This window comes from Vipera berus, assembly GCF_964194415.1.
Source record: "Vipera berus genome assembly, chromosome: 11".
Taxonomy (NCBI): domain Eukaryota; kingdom Metazoa; phylum Chordata; class Lepidosauria; order Squamata; family Viperidae; genus Vipera; species Vipera berus.
The window spans coordinates 5,192,952-5,216,024 of NC_138214.1; the positions used below are offsets into that span (position 1 = coordinate 5,192,952).

General features: G+C 41.3%; 1 protein-coding gene across 1 annotated transcript in view; it reads left to right on the forward strand.

Annotated features, from left to right (window-relative positions):
• KLHL4 (kelch like family member 4) overlaps positions 1-21,261 on the forward strand; it is a gene marked incomplete at its 5' end in the record, with an annotated part of 28,844 nt that extends 7,583 nt beyond the window's left edge. Inside the window, 11 exons of the mRNA XM_081336949.1 lie at positions 6,673-6,852; positions 8,049-8,185; positions 9,203-9,399; positions 11,258-11,470; positions 13,096-13,282; positions 15,273-15,497; positions 16,645-16,807; positions 17,855-18,067; positions 19,803-19,974; positions 20,240-20,314; positions 20,578-21,261. Coding sequence (XP_081193075.1) covers positions 6,673-6,852; positions 8,049-8,185; positions 9,203-9,399; positions 11,258-11,470; positions 13,096-13,282; positions 15,273-15,497; positions 16,645-16,807; positions 17,855-18,067; positions 19,803-19,974; positions 20,240-20,299 — 1,747 coding nt within the window. The 3' untranslated portion in view covers positions 20,300-20,314; positions 20,578-21,261. The remainder of the gene's footprint in view (positions 1-6,672; positions 6,853-8,048; positions 8,186-9,202; positions 9,400-11,257; positions 11,471-13,095; positions 13,283-15,272; positions 15,498-16,644; positions 16,808-17,854; positions 18,068-19,802; positions 19,975-20,239; positions 20,315-20,577) is intronic.
• Between the last annotated feature and the right edge of the window lie 1,812 nt (positions 21,262-23,073).

Consider the following 23,073-nt stretch of genomic DNA (forward strand, 5'->3'; position numbering starts at 1 on the left):
AGTTGGAAGGGACCTTGGAGATCATCTAACCTGCTGCTCAAGCTGGAAACCCTATACCTTTCTGGACTAAAACCTGTCCAGTCTCTTCTTAAAAACTTCCAGTGTTGGAGCATTCACAGCTTCTGGAAACAGGTTGTTCCACTGGTTAATTGTTCTAATGGTCAGGAAATTTCTCCTTACTTCTAGGTTGCTTCTCTCCTTGATGAGGTTCCATTCATTCTTGTTCTTCCTTCAAGTGTTTTGGACAACTGTTGACCCCCTTTTCTTTGTGGCAGCTCCTTAGATATTGGAACTCTGCTATCATGTCACCCCTGGTCCTTCCATTCACTAAACTAGACACACTCAATTCCTGCAACCGTTCTTTGTATGTTGTAGCCTCCAGTCCCCTAATCATCTTTATTGCTCTTCTCTGCACTCTTCCTAGTGTTTGAACATATTTCCATGTCTATGCTCCAATATTAGTGTCTGGTTCTGAGCAATATTGAATTTTAGAAATGCACTGCTATTATTTTTAACCATATTGTAATGCTATTATTTTTAACTATGGAATCTGTAATTTTTTCCCTGTAGGCTCTCTGTGACCTTCCCAATGAGTTCTGGGGTAAATAAGAATAAATTAACTGTTTAAAAAGCCTTGAAAGAACAGGCTTCATGTGAACTACTTCGAAGTTTCATAGGAAACTGACCTGTCACTTAGTTTAATAAATAGTAGGCTGTTATCTTTCTTGGCACCTTAAACTAAACTCAGAAAGTCAAGCAGTTCAAGGTTATAAATCTGCAGCTGTAGTAAATTTGTCAAGGAAATTTTATTTTCAATTCCGGTTTTCCAAGTTTGATGCAAGTAATGTCAAGTCTGTTGGAATTGGCAACCAGAATCCAAGGAGAAGAGAAGTTGTAATACAGTCCACATAAGATATCCAGGTTTCCAAATTGAACGTTGTGGTTTAAAGTAAGATCCAAACTTGGGCTATGAGAGTGTTTCTGTATGGTTATACAGAGAATTGGGCTCTGCTTGAGTATAATTAAGGCTGATGAGCTCTACTGAATTTCTGAGCCAGGCTACTTGAGGCATTAATCAAGTCCTGAATTAATCAGCCTATGACAGGCATTTTTCCATGTAAACATAGGATCCATAAATGAAGGTAGCTGTGTTTTTGTGAGTGGGGTGGAACAGCTGAGGTCTTCAGGGATAGGTGTCATGGTTCCGATAAATAAGACAGTTCAAACAAAAACTCAAAAACAGGTGGAAATCATTTTGCCCTTCTTTTGGTTCAAAGATTTGGTCCTTCTGTGTCTACTCTGCTAAATGTCTCACCATGCTCTTCTTTGTCAGAGGAGGCTTCAAGGAGAGTTCTTCAGACATTTTATATACATTTAAATTTTGTTTTTCCCCCCCTCTCTCCATTAGACTTCCCAGCCCCTCTTACATTTTTTTCTCCTTCACGGAAGAGTTGGCTTGTCTGGGAGTTTGCAACCATATCACTTAGAAACACACAAAAATTACTATTAAACAGAAGGCCAGTTTCTATCTATGACATATCATTCAACCAACTTAGCAGGATAATTGACAATTTACTTAATAAATAAAAAAAGAACTAAAATAATTGTGGCTGGAACACAGTTTATTATTTATTTACAACATTTCTATCCTCTGGCTCAAAGACTCCTGGTGGGCAACCTTTAAATAAAACTCATGAAATAGTCATGCTGGCATGACTATTTCAACAGTGATATAAAAGTAAGGAAAAGGTACAAATATATTTTGGTCCACGTATATTTTTCCTTTGTTCTGACTCTTGAAATCTAGTCATTATTAAGGTTCTACAAGATTTGGGGAGAGGAAGGGAAGGGAAGGGAAGGAAGGAAGGAAGGAAGGATCCTAGAGGAGAAGGGAGGGAGAAGAGGAAAAGAAAAAGGAAAGGTTGTGTTAATAACACAATAAATGGAAGGTTGAAAAAATAAAAATTAATACTGGAGGACGATTATATGTTGAGTCTTCTTGCACATCTGCCTCTCACTTATCTATACATTTTTAGCAACAAACATTGCCTCTGAACTCAAATTTCCTAACAGAAGTGAGATCAGCCTTCAGTTCAGCACAGAATGTCCAGTCTTTTCATTTCATCTCAAGCCTGCAGCCTTTTTCTGTTTTTCTTATCCCAAATAAAATCACACTTCAGTGTAGATTTAGGCGTCTTTCCTTCTGTTCACCAATATTCAAAGCTGCCAATGCCTCTTAATTCCAGTCAGTGTCTTTTATAATTAGGGCCTGAAGAGTGAATGCAAGCTGTTGAATTGCTAAAATACACAAGTGAGAGAAAAGGACTATTCTGAGATTCCCCCCCCCCCCCATATGGCAAGATATTCCTTTGCATTAAGTTTTCACAACAGCCTAGCCAAATTCCGGCCAGCAACTACTGTAAGACTAAAAGTTAACAATTGGAATTGTCTTCTTATAAACAGGGGCTAAATTGGTGAGCTTCTACTATTAGCTTATTATTAGATTAGCTCCTGTAGCATGTTCAAATCTTAATCTGAAGACTCAATCAATCAAACCATGAAGACTCAATCAATCAATCCGTGAAGACTCAATCAATCAGTCTTAAGACTTGACAGAGACAGGTCCCATCTGGTTACAAACTGGATGATGCTGAACATGTACAGAGTGATTCTCATAGCTTCATGGGTATATCTATTCAAGATTTGGTTCATCCTACAAGAGAAGTAAGGGACGCGGTGGCTCAGTGGGTTAGGACGCTGAGCTTGTTGATCAGAAGGTCGGCAGTTTGGCGGGTCGAATCCCGCGTGCCGCGTAACAGAGTGAGCCCTGTTACTCATCCCAGCTTCTGCCAACCTAGCAGTTCGAAAGCACGTAAAAATGCAAGTAGAAAAATAGGACCACTACGGTGGGAAGGTAACAGCGTTCCGTGCGCCTTTGGCATCTAGTCATGCCGGCCACATGACCACGGAGACGTCCTCGGACAAGCGCTGGCTCTTCGGCTTTGAAACGGAGATGAGCACCGGCCCCTAGAGTAGGAAACGACTAGCATGCATGTGTGGGGGAACCTTTACCTTTTACCTTTTACAAGAGAAGTATGCTCTCCTTGACTTTATGTTGGGTATTCCTCATTTTATTTTGTATGTTTTGCATTTCCTGCTGCACTTGGCAACCCTCTCTTCCCTCACTTCCATAATGTCCTCTCTTGACAGCAAATACAGTCTTTGGCATAATCAAAAGAACAGCCTGAAAGGTATTATCAGGACAGCAAGTTGCTTTTCCAATGAGGCTGTTTCTACGGAAACCACCGTTTCTAATTATGGTGGGCCTTTCTGACAGCCTCTGCAAAATGACACATCACTTTGGAGGTGTGCATCATGCTGCACATATTCTCGGCATTTTCTCTGGTTAGTGCTCAATTACTAGTGTCCACAACAATTTTTGGGCGAGGCTCTTGATATGATGATGATGATGCTATTTGTACAAATATTCCCCGATAGAACTTTAGCTGTACCTGCTAAATATGTGAATGCAAGTAGCTCTCCATGCGTTACAACCAGACGTCTGAGGCAGAGGGATCAAATGGGAATATAGGCTAAATGTGCTAGGAAATTCTAAATTCCAGTAAAAAAAACAACAACACAGTAAATATGTCAACTTGGCTTTAAATCCCATGAGTTCATTGCAGTTTGCTTGGGACTAAATGGATGAAAGAGTATATTCTGAAATCAAACTTATACGAGCATAAATTCCTTGAGCAAATCCATCCCACTGTATTAAAAAAGGATCTTTCTGAGCTGAAAAAGCAGACACAGAATCCAAGCAAATACGGAAATGCATTTTCCTTATGCAAAGCAGTCATTCCTTTGGTCTTCCATCTTTGCCATTCATTTGGCAAGTCATTTTCTTGTAATCATTCTTACCTAAATCAGATATTAAAATGTATAAGCAATTACAAAAATAAAGAAGATTAATTGCAAAAGCAATTATAATGGAGCAGCTGGGTGAACAATTACTGAATCTTGCATAATTAGATCAGTAGCTCACAGCAATTGCAAATAAATCAGGTTTTTTTTTCAGCCCCCAGCCTTTCTCTTCTGGATTGGTGCAATGGGTCCCAAGTTACCATATTTCTTCTGCATTTTGTAGCCTTCTGACTTGGACAACTAATCAAACCATAATTGACTATTTACCTGACAAGCCAAGCAGATTATTTGAGCTGCACAGCACTACCACAGTTTAATTTATTATCCTGTATGTGGAGGCATGTCTCCTGAGATATTTGGATGCATAATAAGATGTTGTTCATCAGCTCACAATTATCCAATCCTTTCTAATACTTCATCAGAATTACCTTTCTAAGAAAGGAATATAATGGGGATCTGTAGTATATGCCAGTAGATTCCCTTAGGAGATCTCCAGGACTCTTCCGGAAGCACTGTTAAAATTTTGCAAGCTTTTGCGTAGACATGCCCAAATCTTGTCTATCTAATTTCACCAAAACCTCATGAAAATGGGCTCGCCTCATTTGAGATCTCAGGAGACTTCATGCAACTTGCAAGAGCTCTGATTTTTGTCAACTTACAGGAGACTTGGAGGAACTCTTGGAAAAAATTTGAGAGCCTTCTTTTTTTTCCAGCAACCTATCCTTTGTGGATCAGACTGCACCATGTCACCTGGAACCGAGGACAATCACTGTTCCCTATTTGACAAAGCTGAAAGTATAGCTTATGAAACTCGGCTCACAAACCACGCAATAAGCCACTATGTGCCTGGTTAGCATGCTGTCTGTATGTCTTTGGAGATTCTCAGCCATCCAGATTGTGGCTGTTCCAAAGGTGCTTTTCGAAAGGCAACTGGACCTTCTCGGGTTTTTTTTTCCTTGAAGCCCCTTTTTCTTCTCATCTAAGAAGCTTCTTCAGTTCTGGCTGAATGGTGGGCAATGGAAGGATTTATATTCCTTATATTCCTGGTTGTTAGCACTCTCAAGGTCAGTCATTGGTTCTTTGTAACTCTGTAGTTCTGTCTGCTTTTCTGCAGCCTGTGGCTTGTAAACATTCTATAATGGTCTTAGAGCTACAGGTGAATCTTCAAACCATGGCTGATGCTTTCACTAGTTCCCATCTCTTTGGCTTTGACAGGAAGACAAATAATAGAAGAACAGGCTTCTTTTTGCCCACTATAGAAGAATGGGTGTTTAAAGTTTCGAATCTTGCAGAAATGTCTAAGATTTCTGCTTATTTGAAAGATCATTCACAGGAAAGATATATTTCAGTTTGGAGGAGATGGATAAATTATATTCAGAACAAATACAGGACTAAAAAGTTCCATTTAGCTTATGAGTAGATTTTAGTGGGATATTGTTATTGGTACTTTGTTTGTAGTTATGTTAAAGGAGAGTTAAAGCACATTATGAATTTGGTTAATTGTATATTATGCATAATTTTTATTTAGAATATGATTATTGTAACTATAATCCTGTATTTAGCTCTGGGAAGTGGGGGGGGGGGAAGTGGGTGGGTTTGGGGTGGGAGGGATTTGGGGATATATTGTAAAATTTTGTTTTTGTAAAACTCTTTAATAAAAAAAAGAAGCTTGGTTCACCTTACAGAGCTCCCAAGAGGTTCTGGGTTCGGAAATAATTGAGTTGTGGGTGAGAAAGATGGAACTTGAGAAGTTTTTATAATGATTCAGGAAGGGCTAGGAGAGGAAAGAGGGTGAAATAACTTGGTGGCAGGCACTGTTGTGGCTATTTCTTTTTCCTTGAACGCTTTAGAAGTCATATCCCCAAAGTCCCAGAACTTTGAGCTTCTTTATTTGAGGGAAAAGAAACTTATGTGCATGCAGGTGAGGACAATGAATGTTGCTACAATAAATCCTTTGAGTCTATCAATAGAAAACACAAAGCTATTCCAAGCATGGAAATAAGAGCAGGAAACTTCAAAATGGGCCAAAGCAAATGCTTTCCAGGTAAAGTCCCTAATCGTGCCACAATCAATAGTCTACTTAGAGTGTGGGGAACGCCAAACTCTCTAACTTCAAGGCAGAGCTGTCTCTTGATTCTGTCTTCATTTTAAAAACAATTACACCAACAAGATTCAAATAGCTACCTCCAGAATACCTTAATCCTCATGACCATCAGCATTCGCATTTTCTGCAATCCAAAATGCAAGGCCAGTAATTTGCAAATTAAATAGGGATGACATGATAGCAGTCTTCCAATATCTGAGGGGCTGCCACAAAGAAGTGGGGGGGGGGGGTTTCAACCTATTCTCCAAAGCGCCTGAGGGCAGGACAAGAAATGACGGAGGGAAACTAACCAAGGAGAGAAGCAACCTAGAACTAAGGAGAAATTTCCTGACAGTGAGAACAATTAATCAGCGGAACGACTTTCCTTCAGAAGCTGTGAATGCTCCCACACTGGAAGTTTTTAGGAACAGACTGGACAGCCATTTGTCTGAAATGTTGTGGGGTTTCCTGCATGAGGATGGGGTTGGACTAGAAGACCCCCAACGTCCCTTCCATCTCTGTTATTATTATTATATCCCTAGCTGATGATTCCAAATAAAAAATGAATTCTAGGGGAACATCTTTAATCTACCTCCTGGGTCTCTGAATGTGGTGATTTCCGTAAGCCAGCAATTACCTTGTTTGACTCATTCTATCTCTAACAGGCTATCGGTGAGCAGTTCCTCCTCCTCGTCCATGGGGGTCAACAGTAATGGAGGCGACACGTATTTTCATTCCACAAACCATGCCGAGCAAACCTTCCGCAAGATGGAGAATTACCTGCAGCAGAAGCAGCTCTGTGATGTTCTTCTGATTGCTGGAGACCACAAGATCCCTGCTCACAGGTACCGATTTGGCCCATTCTTCCTATATCCCAGAGGAAACATCGACCGGCCTGGATCCTATGGAATTAAGATTGTCATACAAATGGATGAGACTCTGCAATCTCATAAGATCTGGTTACTGTCACATTCTGCCAGGTGCAAGAAACTAGACCCACATGTGAAAGGTTCAAATTAACCCTAACCGTAACCCTGACCCTTTATTGTGTACTGCCCATTGTACAAGAATCTCCTCTGAATGCTCTCCTTCCCTCTCTCGTCTCCCCCATCTCTCTCTGTCTCTCATTCACACTCACACACACCTCTCTATCTAACCTATCTCTCATCCATCCATCTGTCTATCTATCTACCTACCTACCATCTATGTATCCATCTATATCTATGCATCTATCTATAGCTATCCATCTATTTCTATCATCTATCTATCTATCTATCTATCTATCTATCTATCTATCTATCTATCTATCTATCTATCTATCTATCTATCTGAAATTTATATAGCCACCCATCTCATCAAAGGCATCCATAGGTGGTGAACAAGAATATATGATGCTTTGTGCCATGAGATCAAAGAACATTGGAATTAATCTTATTATAGTGTTCTAAAATAAGAACTGTAAGGACTGGAGACATACTTTAAAAGCCATTAGAAGCACAAAGAAAACCTATTTTGTCACCATATCATTGGCTTGCCTGCCCTTCTGGCTATTGTAGAGAAATCGGAACTAATCCAGCTGACTCTTTTGAAATCCCTGTGCTATAAACCTGTTTGTGTAACTAGCTTCCCAAAGGGTAGTAAATGACCCAAATGTCATTTGCAAAATGAAAGCAGGCCCACAAACCATAAAGTAAGTGTGCAAAGGCAATAATGGTTGGCTTGGGGAATTATGACCATCAACTTTCAAATAGGAAGATTTTAAATATTGAACTGGGTATCTTGTTTGCAAGGGGATTCTTCTTTGTCTGGAAAGCAAAATATTTCTCCAGAAAAAAATAAAATAAAAAATCTGCTCTTTTCTCTAGACTTCAGGGATGTCAAATGTTGAGGGTGGGTCAAGTAAGCAGAGCTCCACTGACAATTCATTTGAATGTTAAACGTTTTAAAGCAAGACAAACTCTTCAAGAATGACAATGTATGCTTCCGGCAGTATCAAGAACGGATTGAAATGCTTACCATTGCTTTTCTCTTTTGGGATCAGGCTGGTTCTGAGCGCCGTGTCTGACTATTTTGCGGCCATGTTCACCAATGATGTCCGCGAAGCAAAACAAGAGGAAGTCAAAATGGAAGGTGTAGATCCTGACGCACTGAAGGATCTTGTGCTCTATGCCTACACTGGTAAGTTCTCAACTAGCTTCCATAGCTTGCAGGTGTTCCCACGTGCCCTTGCTTAGAAGGTCATGGAGCCAAGCATTTCCCTTGCATTCCCCATTACCCTCTTCACTTTCTCACTTGGTCTATTGGCAGAAAATCTATTTTTCTAGGATCCAATCTGGGTCGGTCAATGGGACCAGAGATTTTGTCTTCCGAGTTTTTAGACTCATGCTGGAGCCCATCCTCTGGGAACTTCTCTCTAGCAAAGTGTGTATCTTTAGCAGACACAGGATAGGCCCCAGCACAAGCTCAAAAGCTTGAAAGACTAAACTCTGGTCCTGGTGACTAACCCAGATTGGATCGTGCAACATTATCCTGGGATACTATTCTTCTAGTTAAAAAAGCAATAACTGGATGGAATTCTTTTCAATGGGAAGCAGAGTTGTTATAGATTAAGGGAGTTTGTATGTTCCATCTTCATTGGGCAATCATTCCCCTAGCAACGTTCTTGAGGAGGCATGCTTTAATGAAGACGTTCGCTAAACTTCAGCTAGTTGGGCTCACAAACCATCTCCACCTGAAGCTCAAAAACACAACCCCCAAAATTCAAAAGCTGACATAGCTTGGCCAATCAGCCAGGATGAGCCAGACATACATTCAGTAAATATTTAACACATCAAATAAAGTTGTTGGTTTAATACTGGGGGTCTTGACAGAACAAATGGATTTAGAAAGATTGTGAAAAATTTATTAACGATTTCAGCAAGATTGCAGGCTGGGCAAATATTGCTGATTAAGAACGCTGTGCAAGCTTAGCCACTGATTTCCAAACTAAACTATACCTGTTATCCCCACATCTCACAACATTTTTTAAATGCTGTTCATTTTCTCATGCTCTCTCTCTCTTTCTTTCTTTCTTTCTTTCTTTCTTTCTTTCTTTCTTTCTTTCTTTCTTTCTTTCTTTCTTTCTTTCTTTCTTTCTTTCTTTCTTTCTTTCTTTCTTTCTTTCTTTCTTTCTTTCTATCTTTCTTTCCCACCTAGGCATGCTGGAGCTAAAAGAAGACACCATTGAGAGCTTGTTGGCTGCAGCTTGTCTTCTCCAACTGTCACAAGTGGTTGAGGTCTGCTGCAATTTTCTCATGAAGCAACTTCATCCTTCAAACTGCTTGGGAATCCGGTCCTTTGGAGATGCTCAAGGGTGCTCAAAACTCTTGCAAGTGGCCCATGTCTACACTATGGTAAGGATGGGTACTCAGTCCCATTCACTGCTTGCAAGTGCATTGTGCTGAGGGCTGCGTTGGAAATGGGCAGAGAAGATAAGAATAACAGTTTAGCAGAGTTGGAAGTGACCTCGGAGGTCTTCTGATCCAACCTCCTGTTCAGGCAGGAAACCCTATACCAGGGGTGTCAAACTCAATTTCATTGAGGGCCGCATCAGCATTGCGGTTGCCCTCAGGGGGCCAGGTGGGTGTGGCCAGGGTGGGTGTGGCCTACTGGGTGGGAGTGGCTAGAGTGCGTATGGCCTACTGGGTGGGTGTGGCCAGCTCTACATCGTTCGCATCAAGGGTGCCTATGGGGGCCTGGGCAGGAGTGGGACAGATCTGAGGGTGTCTGGCAGAAGGAGGGTCTCTGGGCCAGGGCCAAGGCAGTGGGGGCCGTTCCCTCACTGTTTCCAGGATGGCTTCGCGGGCCACATGAAACCACTTCGCGGGCCGGATCTGGCCCCCGGGCCTTGTGTTTGACATGTCTGCCCTATACCATTCCAGACAATTGGTCTCTTCTTAAAATCTTCCAGTGTTGGAGCACCCACAATTTCTGGGGACAATTCGTTCCACTGATTAATTGTTCTCGCTGTCAGAAAGTTTCTCCTTAATTCCAGGTTGCTTCTCTCCTTGATTAGTTTTCATCCATTGCTTCTTGTCCCGCCTTCTTGTTGCTTTGGAGAATAGCTTGACTCCCTCTTCTTTATGGCAACCCTTCAGATATTGGAACACTGCTATCATGTCATCGTTAGTTCTTCTTTTTATTAAACTAGACATTAAACAACATTTCTTTGTGGCTGCCCCTTAGATATTGGAAAAGGGGGGGGGGCTGGGCCAGGAGCAAACAAGTTCAGATGTTATCCAAGCTCAGAGTCTCCAGCAAGAGGTTTCCATTCCTCTTTAAAAGTTTTACTACTGATCTGGAGTCTTAACCATTTCCTGCTGGCTTCCACAGATAAAATCACTTCCCATAAACAGCCAGTGCTATTTTTGAAGTTTGCAACAATTTTTCCCTGGCTCCTTTTTTTAAAACATCACGAGAGGGCAGGAAGGTGTGAGGCCATCACCTCTTTTGTAACTCCCACCAAAGGCCCTTTTCTTGCTCTTAAAAAAAAAAAAAGAAAAAAAAGAAAATGCATATTCAGCAAGTTGAGGCACTGAAGAAAACAGTGTTGTGCAGGGTGAACAGCTGCAAGCAAGCAACTGCCTTTAACAGGCAGGTAACCCCGAGATCTTTTCTTTTTATGACTTCGCCCTGCTAGCATCGCAACTCTATAAAAGAAAAGCTAATGGACGAGCCTTTCCTTAAGTTGCTTATAACTTCTGTTTTAATGAGCTATGGACCCAAAATGTCAGGAAACTGGTATTTCTAAAGAGAAAACAAAATAGGCTACTTTTCAAAACACCTGAGGACAAGTCAAGAAGTAAAGGGTGGAAGCTTGTCAAGAAGAGATCCAATCTAGGAGAAATTTTGGACAGTGAGAACAACTAATCAGTGGAACAGCTTCCCTCCAGAGGTTGTGGGTGCTCCATCCCTGGAGGTTTTTAAGAAGAGTTTGGACAACATCTGTCTGGGATGGTACATGGTTTCCTGCTTGAGCAGGGGGTTGGACTAGAAGACCTCCAAAGTCCCTTCCGACTCTTTCATTCTGTATTCTGTTCTTAAATTATGAGCACATCTCATTTTATCCAGCAGTTATTTGGAAGAACCTTACCACGGGGGGAAAAAAATGGGAATATTCCTTGTAAGCCATTGTGATTTTTTTTAAGTGGTTGTGTGTTTGTTTTTTTTAAAAAAGACATTTCAACGCCTTTTCTTTATTGTCTTCTTAAGGAACACTTCACCGAAGTCATAAAGAACCAGGAGTTTCTTTTACTTCCTGCTGGTGAAATTGCCAAGCTTCTTTCCAGTGACGATATTAACGTCCCAGATGAAGAATCGATCTTCAAGGCATTAATGATATGGGTCCGGCACGATTTAGACAATCGGCAACAGGATCTTGGAATGCTTCTGTCTTACATAAGGTTGCCCCTTCTTTCTCCAGAGGTTGGTTCCAAGTGGTGGACTATGAATTTTCAAGTTTCCAACATATGGGCTTTTCAAGTGACTCTGAGGCATTGTTTACCTTAAAAGTCCTTTACTGGAGCCTTGGTGGAGCAGTGGGCTAATGCCTCCTTAAGTGACACCAGCTGCCTGCAATTAGTGCAGGTTCGCATCCCACCAGGCTCAAGGTTGACTCAGCCTTCCATCCTTCCGAGGTAGGTAAAATGAGGACCCAGATTGTTGGGGGCAATTAAGCTGACTTTGTAATAATGCCGCTTAGGGGGTGTGTGAAAGCCCTAATAAGCAGGCATATACATAGAATGAAGGCTACTGCTAAGCTTGTAAGCCGCCCTGAGTCTTCGGAGAAGGGCGGGATATAAATGGAATTAAAAAAAATAAAATAAAATAAATAAATACTGCTGGAAGGAAGCTGGAATCTGAAATCTCTGCCCCTTGCACAATATATTAAAACACAATTCTCCACCTTTCTAATTTTGTCATTAATCATATTCTCCAATTAATTTAAAGAATCAGTTTCCCTTCCGTCAGAAGACCTGCCAAAGCCTTATCTTCTTTAGTGAGAGAAATGGCCTTGAAGGTGCAATTCCTACTCCTCCCCCCTCCTAACCTTAAACTAAAGCAATACACTAGTCTTAAAGCAATACACAAGTTTAACATATGAAATGGCTACTTCTTCATCTCTTGTCAAGCAAGAACATTTGATGTTCGCAGCGTTGACATGAATATTCTCTGAGTAGGTTCTTAGGCTGGAGAAGGTGGAAGGAAAGAGAAGAGCAAGGTGGATGGACTTAGTTACAGTGGAAATGAGTGCAGCAGGTGCAGAAGATCAGGTTCACATGTGAAATAAATTGATTTATAGTTAGGCAACATATGTATAGGAATCTTCTCAACTGATGGTTAGTACCTGCTTGGAGACAGCGGTCAATGGAATTCAAGGGGTGTGTGTGTTAGACTTAGTCTGTTTGTGGCTACATAGAGATTCTAGATTGATACCTCTTTTAACTTCAAACCAGGTTCTGCCACTCCTTCTCCTACAACAGGTTAAGGATAGATTATCATGGAGAAGCTCTATCTGTGTGGTTTCTAAGAGTAAAAAAAAAAGACTTTAGTCCAAACGTGCAGTTAAAACCTTATTATCAGTGGTGGGATTCAGCCAGTTTGCACCAGTTCGGCAGAACCGGCAGCTAATGTTTTGTTGCCCAGGCCCAGAATGGACTTCTGGAAGGGGCATCCACACAGAGGACTGGTTGTTCACATATTTGAACCCCACCACTGCCTATTATGAATGTTCCCCCATGGTTGAGTTCCACAAGTATTTGGTTCATTTCTAGGTACAGTATCTTATGTAGAGTTCATAGGATAGGTGCAATGGATTCAGAGAACGCAACTGGAAAACACAATATAGAGTGTTCACTAGGGTTTACCAGACATCTATGGAGCTCCATATTTATCTTGTCTAGTGGACATGCACATTAGCTGCACAACAGTTGACCCGGTTCCTAGTTCAGTTAGCTCTGGAAGATAAATAATAGTGTTAATAAGGACTTGCTGACAGAAATGATTTCCTGATTCTTTCAGGATGAATAATAAGATTATGTTTGCCGCAGCTTTTAGCCGATCTGGAAAACAGCCCCATGTTTACGACCGATCTTCAGTGCCAGAAACTCTTAATGGAAGCAATGAAATATCACCTGTTACCAGAGAGGAGGTCCATGATGCAAAGTCCACGGACAAAGCCCAGGAAGTCCACCGTTGGTTCTCTCTATGCTGTGGGAGGCATGGATGCCACCAAAGGTAAAGCCCGCTGTCCGATGAGGTGGCTTCTGAGATTATGTGGAGCTCAGATCGGGATAAATTAGCGGACTTCTACAAGGTCACTGAACCAGCTGTATAAAATGTGGGATCGGAATGCTACATGTGGTCTAACAAACTTGCTTTTGTGATCCCAAGATTCCCACAATGTCTTATTTTTAGAGATGGTGGTTAAATGGGGATAAGGAGCAGGAGGGGGAGGAGGAGGAGAAGATGGAGGAGGAGGAGGAGGAGGAAGAGAAGGGGGAGGAAGAGGAGGAGGGGAAGAGGGGGAGAAAGGGAGGAGGGGGAGGAGGAGAAGGGGGTGGAGGAAGAGAGAGAGAGAGAGAGAGAGAGAGAGAGAGGGAGAGGAGGGAGATTTGGATTTCAATTTCCTCTTGTAGAAATGTTAGCCTCACACTTACAGGAAACAACCCTAGAAAAGCAATTTTCGAAACAGGTGGCTGCTGTGGAAATAGTTGTAAAATTGAATGTTTGCACGGATTTCAAGCAGGGCGTTTGGCCACCATGTTTCATTTTATTATGCCAGACGAACATCAATATTATACAGATGTACTGGACCGCCAACTTCTACACTGAAAAGCACGGTGCTTTACATTCTGTAGATTATTATTATTAAATTTTTTTTAAAAAAAGATCACATTGCAATCCTTGCAAAATCACAATGGCCATAGGAAATATCAAAGCTGAAGTTACGGTCCTTAAAATCCATACCGAGGGCCTTGCTTTTCAAATCGGAAAGATGGCAGTGGAGTGAATTCAAATTTCATGGGTATAAATAGGACATTTGCTTTCCTGTGGCAGGTTGCAGTAACTTATGGTGCCCAACTGCTTTTTTTAAAAGACAAATGTGTTCTAATTTTAAAGCATCGGGAAAAACGAAAGAGGAAGAGACAGATGTCTTTGCTTTTGAAATATATAGCTATTCTTTCTGAAAAAGACGGAAAGATGTATTTTAGAGGTGACTCCCAGGAACGCTTGAAGAATTTTGATCTTTTGCAAATTCTAGTAGGAATCGATCGGTTAGACAACAACCGGGTGAAATAATTCAGCTTTTCATTGAGTTTTAAGAATGTTTCACTACAATTCTTGGCTCAGAAAAACAAAAATAAAAAAGTGGTAGAAAATCCCTTAAATGTTCACCTCCCGATACAATTTTTCATGCAGATTTTAAAATAAGCAAAGCACCCGTTAGAGCTATCATTTTAGTCATATGGAAATCCTAGCAACCAGGAAGGTATTCTTCAAAATCATACTTTTAGCCCGATGCCAATACAGGCAGATTAAAATAATTTACTATTGGATGAAACCATTAAACCATTAAAAAGCCTTGGTGGAGCAGTGGGCTAATGCCTCCTTAAGTAACACCAGCTGCCTGCAATTGCAGGTTCGAGTCCCACCAGGCTCAAGGTTGACTCAGCCTTCCATCCTTCCCAGGTAGGTAAAATGAGGACCCAGATTGTTGGGGGCAATTAAGCTGACTTTGTAATAATGCCGCTTGGGGGGTGTATGAAAGCCCTAATAAGCAGGCATATAAATAGAATGAAGGCTACTGCTAAGCTTGTAAGCCGCCCTGAGTCTTCGGAGAAGGGCGGGATATAAATGGAATTAAAAAAAATAAAAAAAAATAAAAAAATTCGCATCCCACCAGGCTCAAGGTTGACTCAGCCTTCCATCCTTCCGAGGTAGGTAAAATGAGGACCCAGATTGTTGGGGGCAATAAGCTGACTTTGTAATAATGCCGCTTGGGGGGGGGGCGAAAGCCCTAATAAGCAGGCATATACATAGAATGAAGGCTACTGCTAAGCTTGTAGGCCGCCCTGAGTCTTCGGAGAAGGGCGGGATATAAATGGAATTAAAAAAATAAATAAAAAAAAATAAAAAAAATCAACTGATTAAGGCATCACTGCCCTAGAAATGTGATTTCCTTTTCTTTTGCCTACGGCTACTCTTCTATTTATCTTTCCAACAGGCACCACCACAATTGAGAAATACGACTTGAGAACCAACAGCTGGATACAGATTGGAACGATGAGTGGAAGGCGGCTTCAATTTGGAGTGGCTGTGATTGACAACAAGCTCTACGTTGTGGGAGGAAGAGATGGCTTGAGGACATCGAATACCGTTGAATGTTTCAACCCAACAACTAAAGTCTGGACTGTGATGCCCCCCATGTCAACCCATAGGCACGGCTTAGGTAGGACGGACAGAACCAGGATTCATGAAGAAGTATAGTGAGATATAGATAGATAGCCCTCAACTTACAAGCACTCATTTAGTGGCGGAAATTATGACACTGAAAAACGTGACTTGTGCCTGGTTTTCACACTTATGACTATTGCAGCTTCCTGATAGAAATTTGGGCACTTGGTTACTGCCATGTATTCATGACGGTTACGGCCTCCTGAGGTCACCAGATCGTCATTTGGGATCTTCCCAGCTGGCTTCCAACGAATCAGTGGGGGAAGCTGGATTTGCGAAGGGAATCCATGCGATTCATTTAACAACTGCAGTGATTTACTTAACAACCATGACAAAAAAAGGTCATAAAATCAAGTGTGATTCACTTAATAACTGCCTTGCTTAGCAACGCGCCGTCTGGTCCCAATTGTGGTTATTAATCAAGGATTGCCTGCAGAAATGAAACCATTGGTGTATAATGATCTGCACCAATATGTCACTCCCATTTCTGGTGTGGTTTTAAGTTTAGAACAATGTGTGTGTGTGTGTGTGTGTGTGTGAGAGAGAGAGAGAGAGAGAGAGAGAGACAGACAGACAGACAGACAGACAGACAGACAGACAGACAGACAGACAAACATCAAGGTTAAGATTCTGGCTTCTAATTAGATATAAGCTTCAGCTGTTCAAGCAGGCCTGAATTTATTGAGATGAGCTTATGAGAAAAACCAGAACTCAAGAAGAGTTAGTAATATTTATTGAAGAAAGTTAGGAAGCTGTAACCCAATTATTTCATATCTGCAGTGCTCCAAGAGTTACCCTACTTATAAAAAGGTGGTTCACCCCTTTTTTATGTTCCTTGTTCTTACTATGTAATAGCATTGACTCCTTCTTTTGAGTGGACAGTCAAATTTCTTCTTGCTTTTAACTTGACCACGTGAGAAGTACATCTGGCATCAATGAATGGCCAGACAAATAATTAAGATTTTGGATTTTGACTTGGAACTGGCTAATAGTTAAGATGTTTGTGGACGCACGTCATTCACGATTGTAGAGCTGGTGACGTCTTGGATGGCATTGATGGCTGCAAAGGTATTAAACAAGTGTGGACTGTTGTTCTAAACCCAATGTTATCTATTGACCTGTCCTGCATGTTTCATCCTAAGGGGTAGCAATGCTTGAAGGACCCATGTATGCCGTTGGGGGCCATGATGGATGGAGCTATCTAAACACAGTTGAACGATGGGACCCCCAGGCTCGGCAGTGGAATTACGTGGCAAGCATGTCAACTCCAAGGAGTACTGTGGGAGTTGCAGCTTTGAATAGCAAGTATGTGTGGCGGGTTTTCTCTTTAATCACCAAGGCATAGGCTGTTCTTAGGTTTAATATCCCTTTAAGCAGTCCCCCTACTCATGAATGAAGGTGAATACCGTACACGTGTCCCAGGATGATGTTGCAAGATTCAATCTGGGTCAGTCACTGGAATCAAAGGTTTTGTATCCCGAGCTTTCAGACTTGTGCTGGAACCTCTCTCTCTCTCTTGCCCCCCCCCCTACTATACACCAAGGGCAAGTTCACCTCATTAGGCTCCTAAAGGTGAAATGGAGCAAATTCTTCTTGGCACATGAGATATTTAGATCTCTTTTGTACTCTTTTTAGAGTTCCTTTCTTCCAAATTTCTCCTTTCCTCTCATGTAGAACAGGGAGTAGCTCACTAAAGTACTCCTCCCTGTCTCCATCAAGGATGTGGAAAAGGTAGAAGATCTTTGGATTTATTGGATCAAGCATTCTTCCCAGCTGAATCTAAACCAGTCTGGGGAACTGGGAGGTTTTTGAGTTTAATAATAGTCTAACTTTAAAGAACAGGTGTCATCTGGGTAATATGGAAAGAAGGCCATGATTAGAACAGGTGGATGGAGATAAATATTGAGTGTAAGGCATTATGGTTCAATAGTATTAGATCTTTTGACATGCAAAACTTTGCAAATTCAATGTCTGACATTTCTGGGCAGGCTGATGTAGAGTCCTCTCTGACATCCAGCAGAAATGCCGCCCATCTGTGAAGACTATCTTAGGGCAAAAGAAGGTCTCTTGTAGTCTTTACTATCAGGTGCAAAGAATTGGGACCCTATGTTAAGTTGCAGTTCAGAAGATGTATTGCTCAACCCTATATGCAAGATTCTAGTCAACTAAAGTTCAATACTTAATTGGTCAATATAAGGATCAATGGATCTCAAGAGGAGTTGGGACTTAGACCATTTGTGGAAATGTAAGGATTCCAGGCTAATGACTCATTTAATTCTGCCTCCAGCTCTTTCTTCTCATTTCCTATAGTTAATTCTGTGAGTGTTGTCCTCGTGTGGTTTATTGCCATAGGTTGTATGCAGTTGGTGGGCGTGATGGAAGCTCCTGCTTGAAATCCATGGAGTGTTTTGATCCTCACACGAACAAATGGAACATCTGTAACCCAATGTCCAAAAGACGCGGAGGAGTTGGCGTGGCAACCTACAATGGGTTTCTCTATGCTGTGGGAGGCCATGATGCCCCGGCTTCGAATCACTGTTCTCGGCTTTCTGATTGTGTAGAAAGGTATGAGCTAAAGATAGAAAAATTATAGGTGTGGGAATTGGGATTGGGCTATGTGATGTATCTGTTCAGTGATGGGATTCAGCCGATTTGCACTGGTTCAACAGAACCGGTAGCTAAATTTTGTTGAGTTTGGAAAACCAGCTGAATGCACACCACTTCCGGAAGTCCATTCTAGGCCTCTCAGGCCTAGAACGGCCAGCCAGAAGTGCAGGGATGCCACTTCCGGAAGTCCTTTCTAAGCCTCAGAGGCCTGGAGGAGATCTCCCAGTCCTAGAATGGCCCACTGGAAGTGTCGGAATGGTACTTCTGGAAGTCTGTTCTAGGCCTCGGAGGCCCAGGCCTGCATCCACACAGAGAACCAGTTGTTCAGGGATTTGGATCCCACCACCGTATCTGTTGGATCTCAACCGATACTGGTCTTATTAAGTTTCTAAATAAATCTACCGTTTAATGAAGGAATGACCAGCTGAGCCACATTCAAGGGAATAGAAAACAAGAAGAACCATCCTATTGCACCAAATTTACATATATTTTCTTAAAACAGATCCAATGGTCTGACATGGAACTAATTGTCCTCCTCTGTCTCCTATACTTAAAAAGGCTTTTTAGCTAACTATAAATAGTGGCTTTGCTATAATAAGTCCTCATATTTGTTTCAAGAGTTTGGAAAGACTCCTACATTGCAATTGGTTAAAATATGCAAACATATTAAATTATTGAGCAAGTAATTGCTAAACTAGTCCATATCCCCAAATGGGATTATGATTTTTGCAGTCTTGCAGATTTGTCAGACATCTTTCAAGTAGAAATACCCAAATTTTTGCCACATTGTTTCATAGAATATAACTAGCAACATTCTAGATTATGACTAAACTATTAGTCTAGAAAGCCCTCTAGTGGTTGAAAAAGAGATAATTGGATTTCCTATTACCCCCCCCCCCCCTCTATTAATAAAAAGAAATATTGTACAATTTCTATTTAGGTTTCTGATGAAAATACTGAAGTAGTTTAGCCATTGCTTTATTATATATATATATTTAAAGTTTTTCACTTGAATCTACAACCCTGGTATTCCCTGGTAGATTTCTATCCATGTACTCATATAATCTGACCCTAGCAATTGAAATTTTGGTCCCAAATGTGATCATAAGTTAGGATTATCTGTGCTCTGGATAACGTGATTTATACTTTTATGATTTTAAAACACTCTAATGATAATAAAATGGTGTCCCCCCCCTTGCAGCCCATTTCCAAGCTATCTTTAGTTCAGTCGCATGACCATGAGATGGGTGGTGGATAAATTTAATAAATAAAATAAATATCATCTCCCATTCAACAGAGGAGCACTCCTGTCACAATTCTCTGATACAATACTTTTGTTTTGATCAATCTTCCTTCTGGGACTTTCTAAGAAAGACTATCTAATCCAGGCATGTCAAACTCGCGAGGTCACGTGACGTCACATGACGAATCGGGACTTTTCCCCCGTTGCCGGCAATAGGGTGGGCGTGGTTTTGGCATGACGCAGTTTGACATGCCTGATCTAAGCCAACTATCAAAATGATGTCAGTAGGAAAATTATAACCATGAACAATGCATCTGAGATACTTTGAAAAACCTGCATAGCTTATGTCTGCAATAAAATACAAGAAGGGGATAGATATCTTAGTTTAGTAGCAGCCATGCCTTTCTTGTTGAAGTGAGCATCTGTTAACATTGTCTTATAATATTTTAGGTATGATCCCAAAACTGACACTTGGACCACTGTAGCACCTTTGGGTGTTCCTCGTGATGCTGTTGGGATTTGTACTCTCGGAGATAGATTGTATGCCATCGGTGGCTACGATGGGCACACCTATTTGAACACAGTAGAATCTTACGACGCGCAAAACAATGAATGGACAGAGGTAATTCCTTAGTTACTGGATCTCTGCTCTGATTGCTTAGTTGTACCCCTGTCACGGTGGGCACGGTGGCTCAGAAGTTAAAGCTGAGCATCTGGGTTTAAATTCTGAGTGCCATGGGATGGGGTGAGCTCCCGTCCCTTGCCCCAGCTCCTGTCCACTTAGCAGCTTGAAAGCATGCAAACGAATAAGGTAAATAAAATCATGTCGACACCTCAAACTTTTGCCAAAGGACAAGGATCTAAGCCAGGCCTTCTCTGTTTTATAGGAAGTGCCAGTCAATGTCGGAAGAGCTGGTGCCTGTGTCGTAGTTGTGAAACTTCCATGATGATCGTCTTCAGGTGTGAGTACATAGCCAAGCACAGCTCCACAGAGCAACCCTGGCCGAAGGGAAGAGCTTGTATTCTTGAACAGAAAGACTTTTCATGCTGCTTTCATTTCAGGAGAAGCGACAGGGCCGCATTAATGGGAAACCAGAGTATGGGGATAACAATTTCTTGAATTGGGCTCTGCAGGTGTTCCATCATCATGGTGATGGGCACCACAGTTCAGAAGGCGGTGCTGGGTACATCATGCGCTTTTATTTCGTTCTTTTTTATTTTAAAGAGAGCAAGACATCCACCTGAAGATAGTCCCATTTCTGTGTCGGGAAAAGCCAACACGCTTTACAACATGAGCGGCATACTTCGGCATAGAATTTCTTACCTGGAAACCTTCTACATGGCACAAAGAAACAGGCAGATGACCACTTTGGATCCTGAACTTTGAACTCTTCATTGCTGGAAAATGTGTTCCTGGCTTTATCCTAGCAGTTCTAGATGGCTGGATTTTAGGCCCCCTTTGATTTTTCCCACAACGCCACTGATTTTGAGACACGATTGATTGGGCTTTGTGGAGAATGAAAAGAGTTGATAAAATAAAGATGATTCGGCATCTGATCATCCACAGCAAGACAGGTTTACGGATTGATGGGAAACCACTAGAAGACTTTTTGACCTGGACTTTTTTTTTAAAGTTTTGGTGGCAACCTTCCTCTCTGGACTCCTGAGGCCATCAGAACTGAAGGTCCCTGAATTCCCTTTCACTGCTCGTAAGGCAAGACTTTCTCTTGCCATTCCCAAGATCAAATTGTGAGTGAAAAGTTTTGTGATTTCAAGAGTAAAAGAATGAGGAAAAAAACACTCCCCACACCCAATGGGCAACTTTGGACAGTTTTTCGATAGGCAGGGCAGGAAAAGACCCTGCAATTGTTGAGATAAAGTAATTTTCTGTACCTCAAAATAAAAATGACAGCAGTATCAATACAATTCAGGCGGGCGGTTTCTTAAAATCCCTAAACTCCAGATCAGACATGGTTATTATGATAGTGGCCCAGAGGCTTCTATTTTCTTAAAAGCCAGTTTAATGATCTAAAAACCTCCACAATATGTAGATCTGTTCTTTTTTCTTTTCTTTTCGTAAGGTCACGGTGACATTCGTATAATTTATTTTCGGTCCTTTGGACATAGATGAGAACCTGGCACACACGCACAAATGCAAACCTACACCTAATGATAGTTTGTAATTCAAGGTAGAGGCACAAATATATATTCAAGAGGGACAACATCATAATTGCAAAAAAAAATCAGAGCTTTGCAAACAGCCTACATGCATAAATGCATACTTTTGGAGATATGTACCTGAAAAATATATCATGCAAATTCCCTTTGGATAAATACCTATTAAGTGAGGAAATGGGTCCAATCACTATTACTAGAATAAAAAGATGAGGAGAATTTTTTTAAAAAACAAACTGCATTGGTCAGACATATTTGGAATGATCTCACTGAAGAATTTCACAATTAGGGGAAATAATTGCACGTTTAAAAACCTTGCAGGGGGACATCCTCGTTTTCCTTCTAAAAGTAACAAAGTCTTTCAGGAAACTATGCAATTTGCAGCGGTGTCCATTTGCTGTGAAATGCTAGCTTACAATATGAAGAGACTTTATATCTTGGATTGGATTGTAAATGTGGTTCCTTGAGCGGCGTGGTGGCCTCGCCTCCCATTCAGAAGGTTGAGTGTTTGGTCCTAGGTAGCGGCAAATGTTTCTTTCCTAGGGCAACAAGAAAAAAAAAATCTGCTGCGAACTTCACATAAGCATCAGGAAGGGCATCTGGCCAGAAAATTTTCAGCTCCACCTAGTCGACCCACCCTGAATTAAGGAACTTGGGTTGTAAAAAGAAAAAAAAATGTATATGTGGTTCCTTAGAACCAATGATTAGGCCATTTCCTTGAAACTAAGGGGAAAAAAGAGAGATCTCTAACACAGGCAGAATCAGAGCACAAGCAGCATTGATGTTCCAATTTTCACCTTGCCTTGGCTGGACAAATCCATTTATCAAATCCATTTTAAGCCATTTATCTTCCTCTGGAATAATCACTGCAGGTTAAGGCTCTGTTGCTGACAAGGCGTTAATATGATCACTTTTACGGAATGAAATTTATACACAAACACACATCATATTGATGTGACTGTGACCTCAGCTATGGATTGCCAATCGAAAGACACCTTCAGGAAAATAAACTAGAAGAGAACTAAGAGTTCATTTTCTTGCCTTTATCTTCTAATGGGAAAAGTGCCAACAGGAGAGAAGCCACCTAGTGCTAAGGAGAAATTTCCTGACAGAACAATAAACCAGTGGAACAGCTTGCCACCAGAAATTGTGGGTGCTCCGTCACTGGAAGTCTTCAAGAAGAGATTGGACAACCAATTGTCTGTAATGGTATAGGGCTTCCTGCTTGAGCAAAGGATTGGACTAGAAGACCTCCAAGGCCCCTTCCAACTCTCTTATTCTGTTAGATAAAAGAACAACTCAGTTATCACACTTGTGTTATAGACTTGATTGGGATAGCACAATTATTTCAAAAAAATTGAGAGGGGGAGGAGGAGGAGGCTAAGAAAACAACCCAGCTCAGAGGTCATCAGGGACCCCACAGTTCAACCCTGAGCGACAATATTCTCTTCTATCGGTATCAGGGCGGCAAGAATTGTTCCAAGTTCTCCCAGTTGCAAACTCCTATGTTAGAAACTCAACAGTGTTTGCAAATATTAATGTTTGC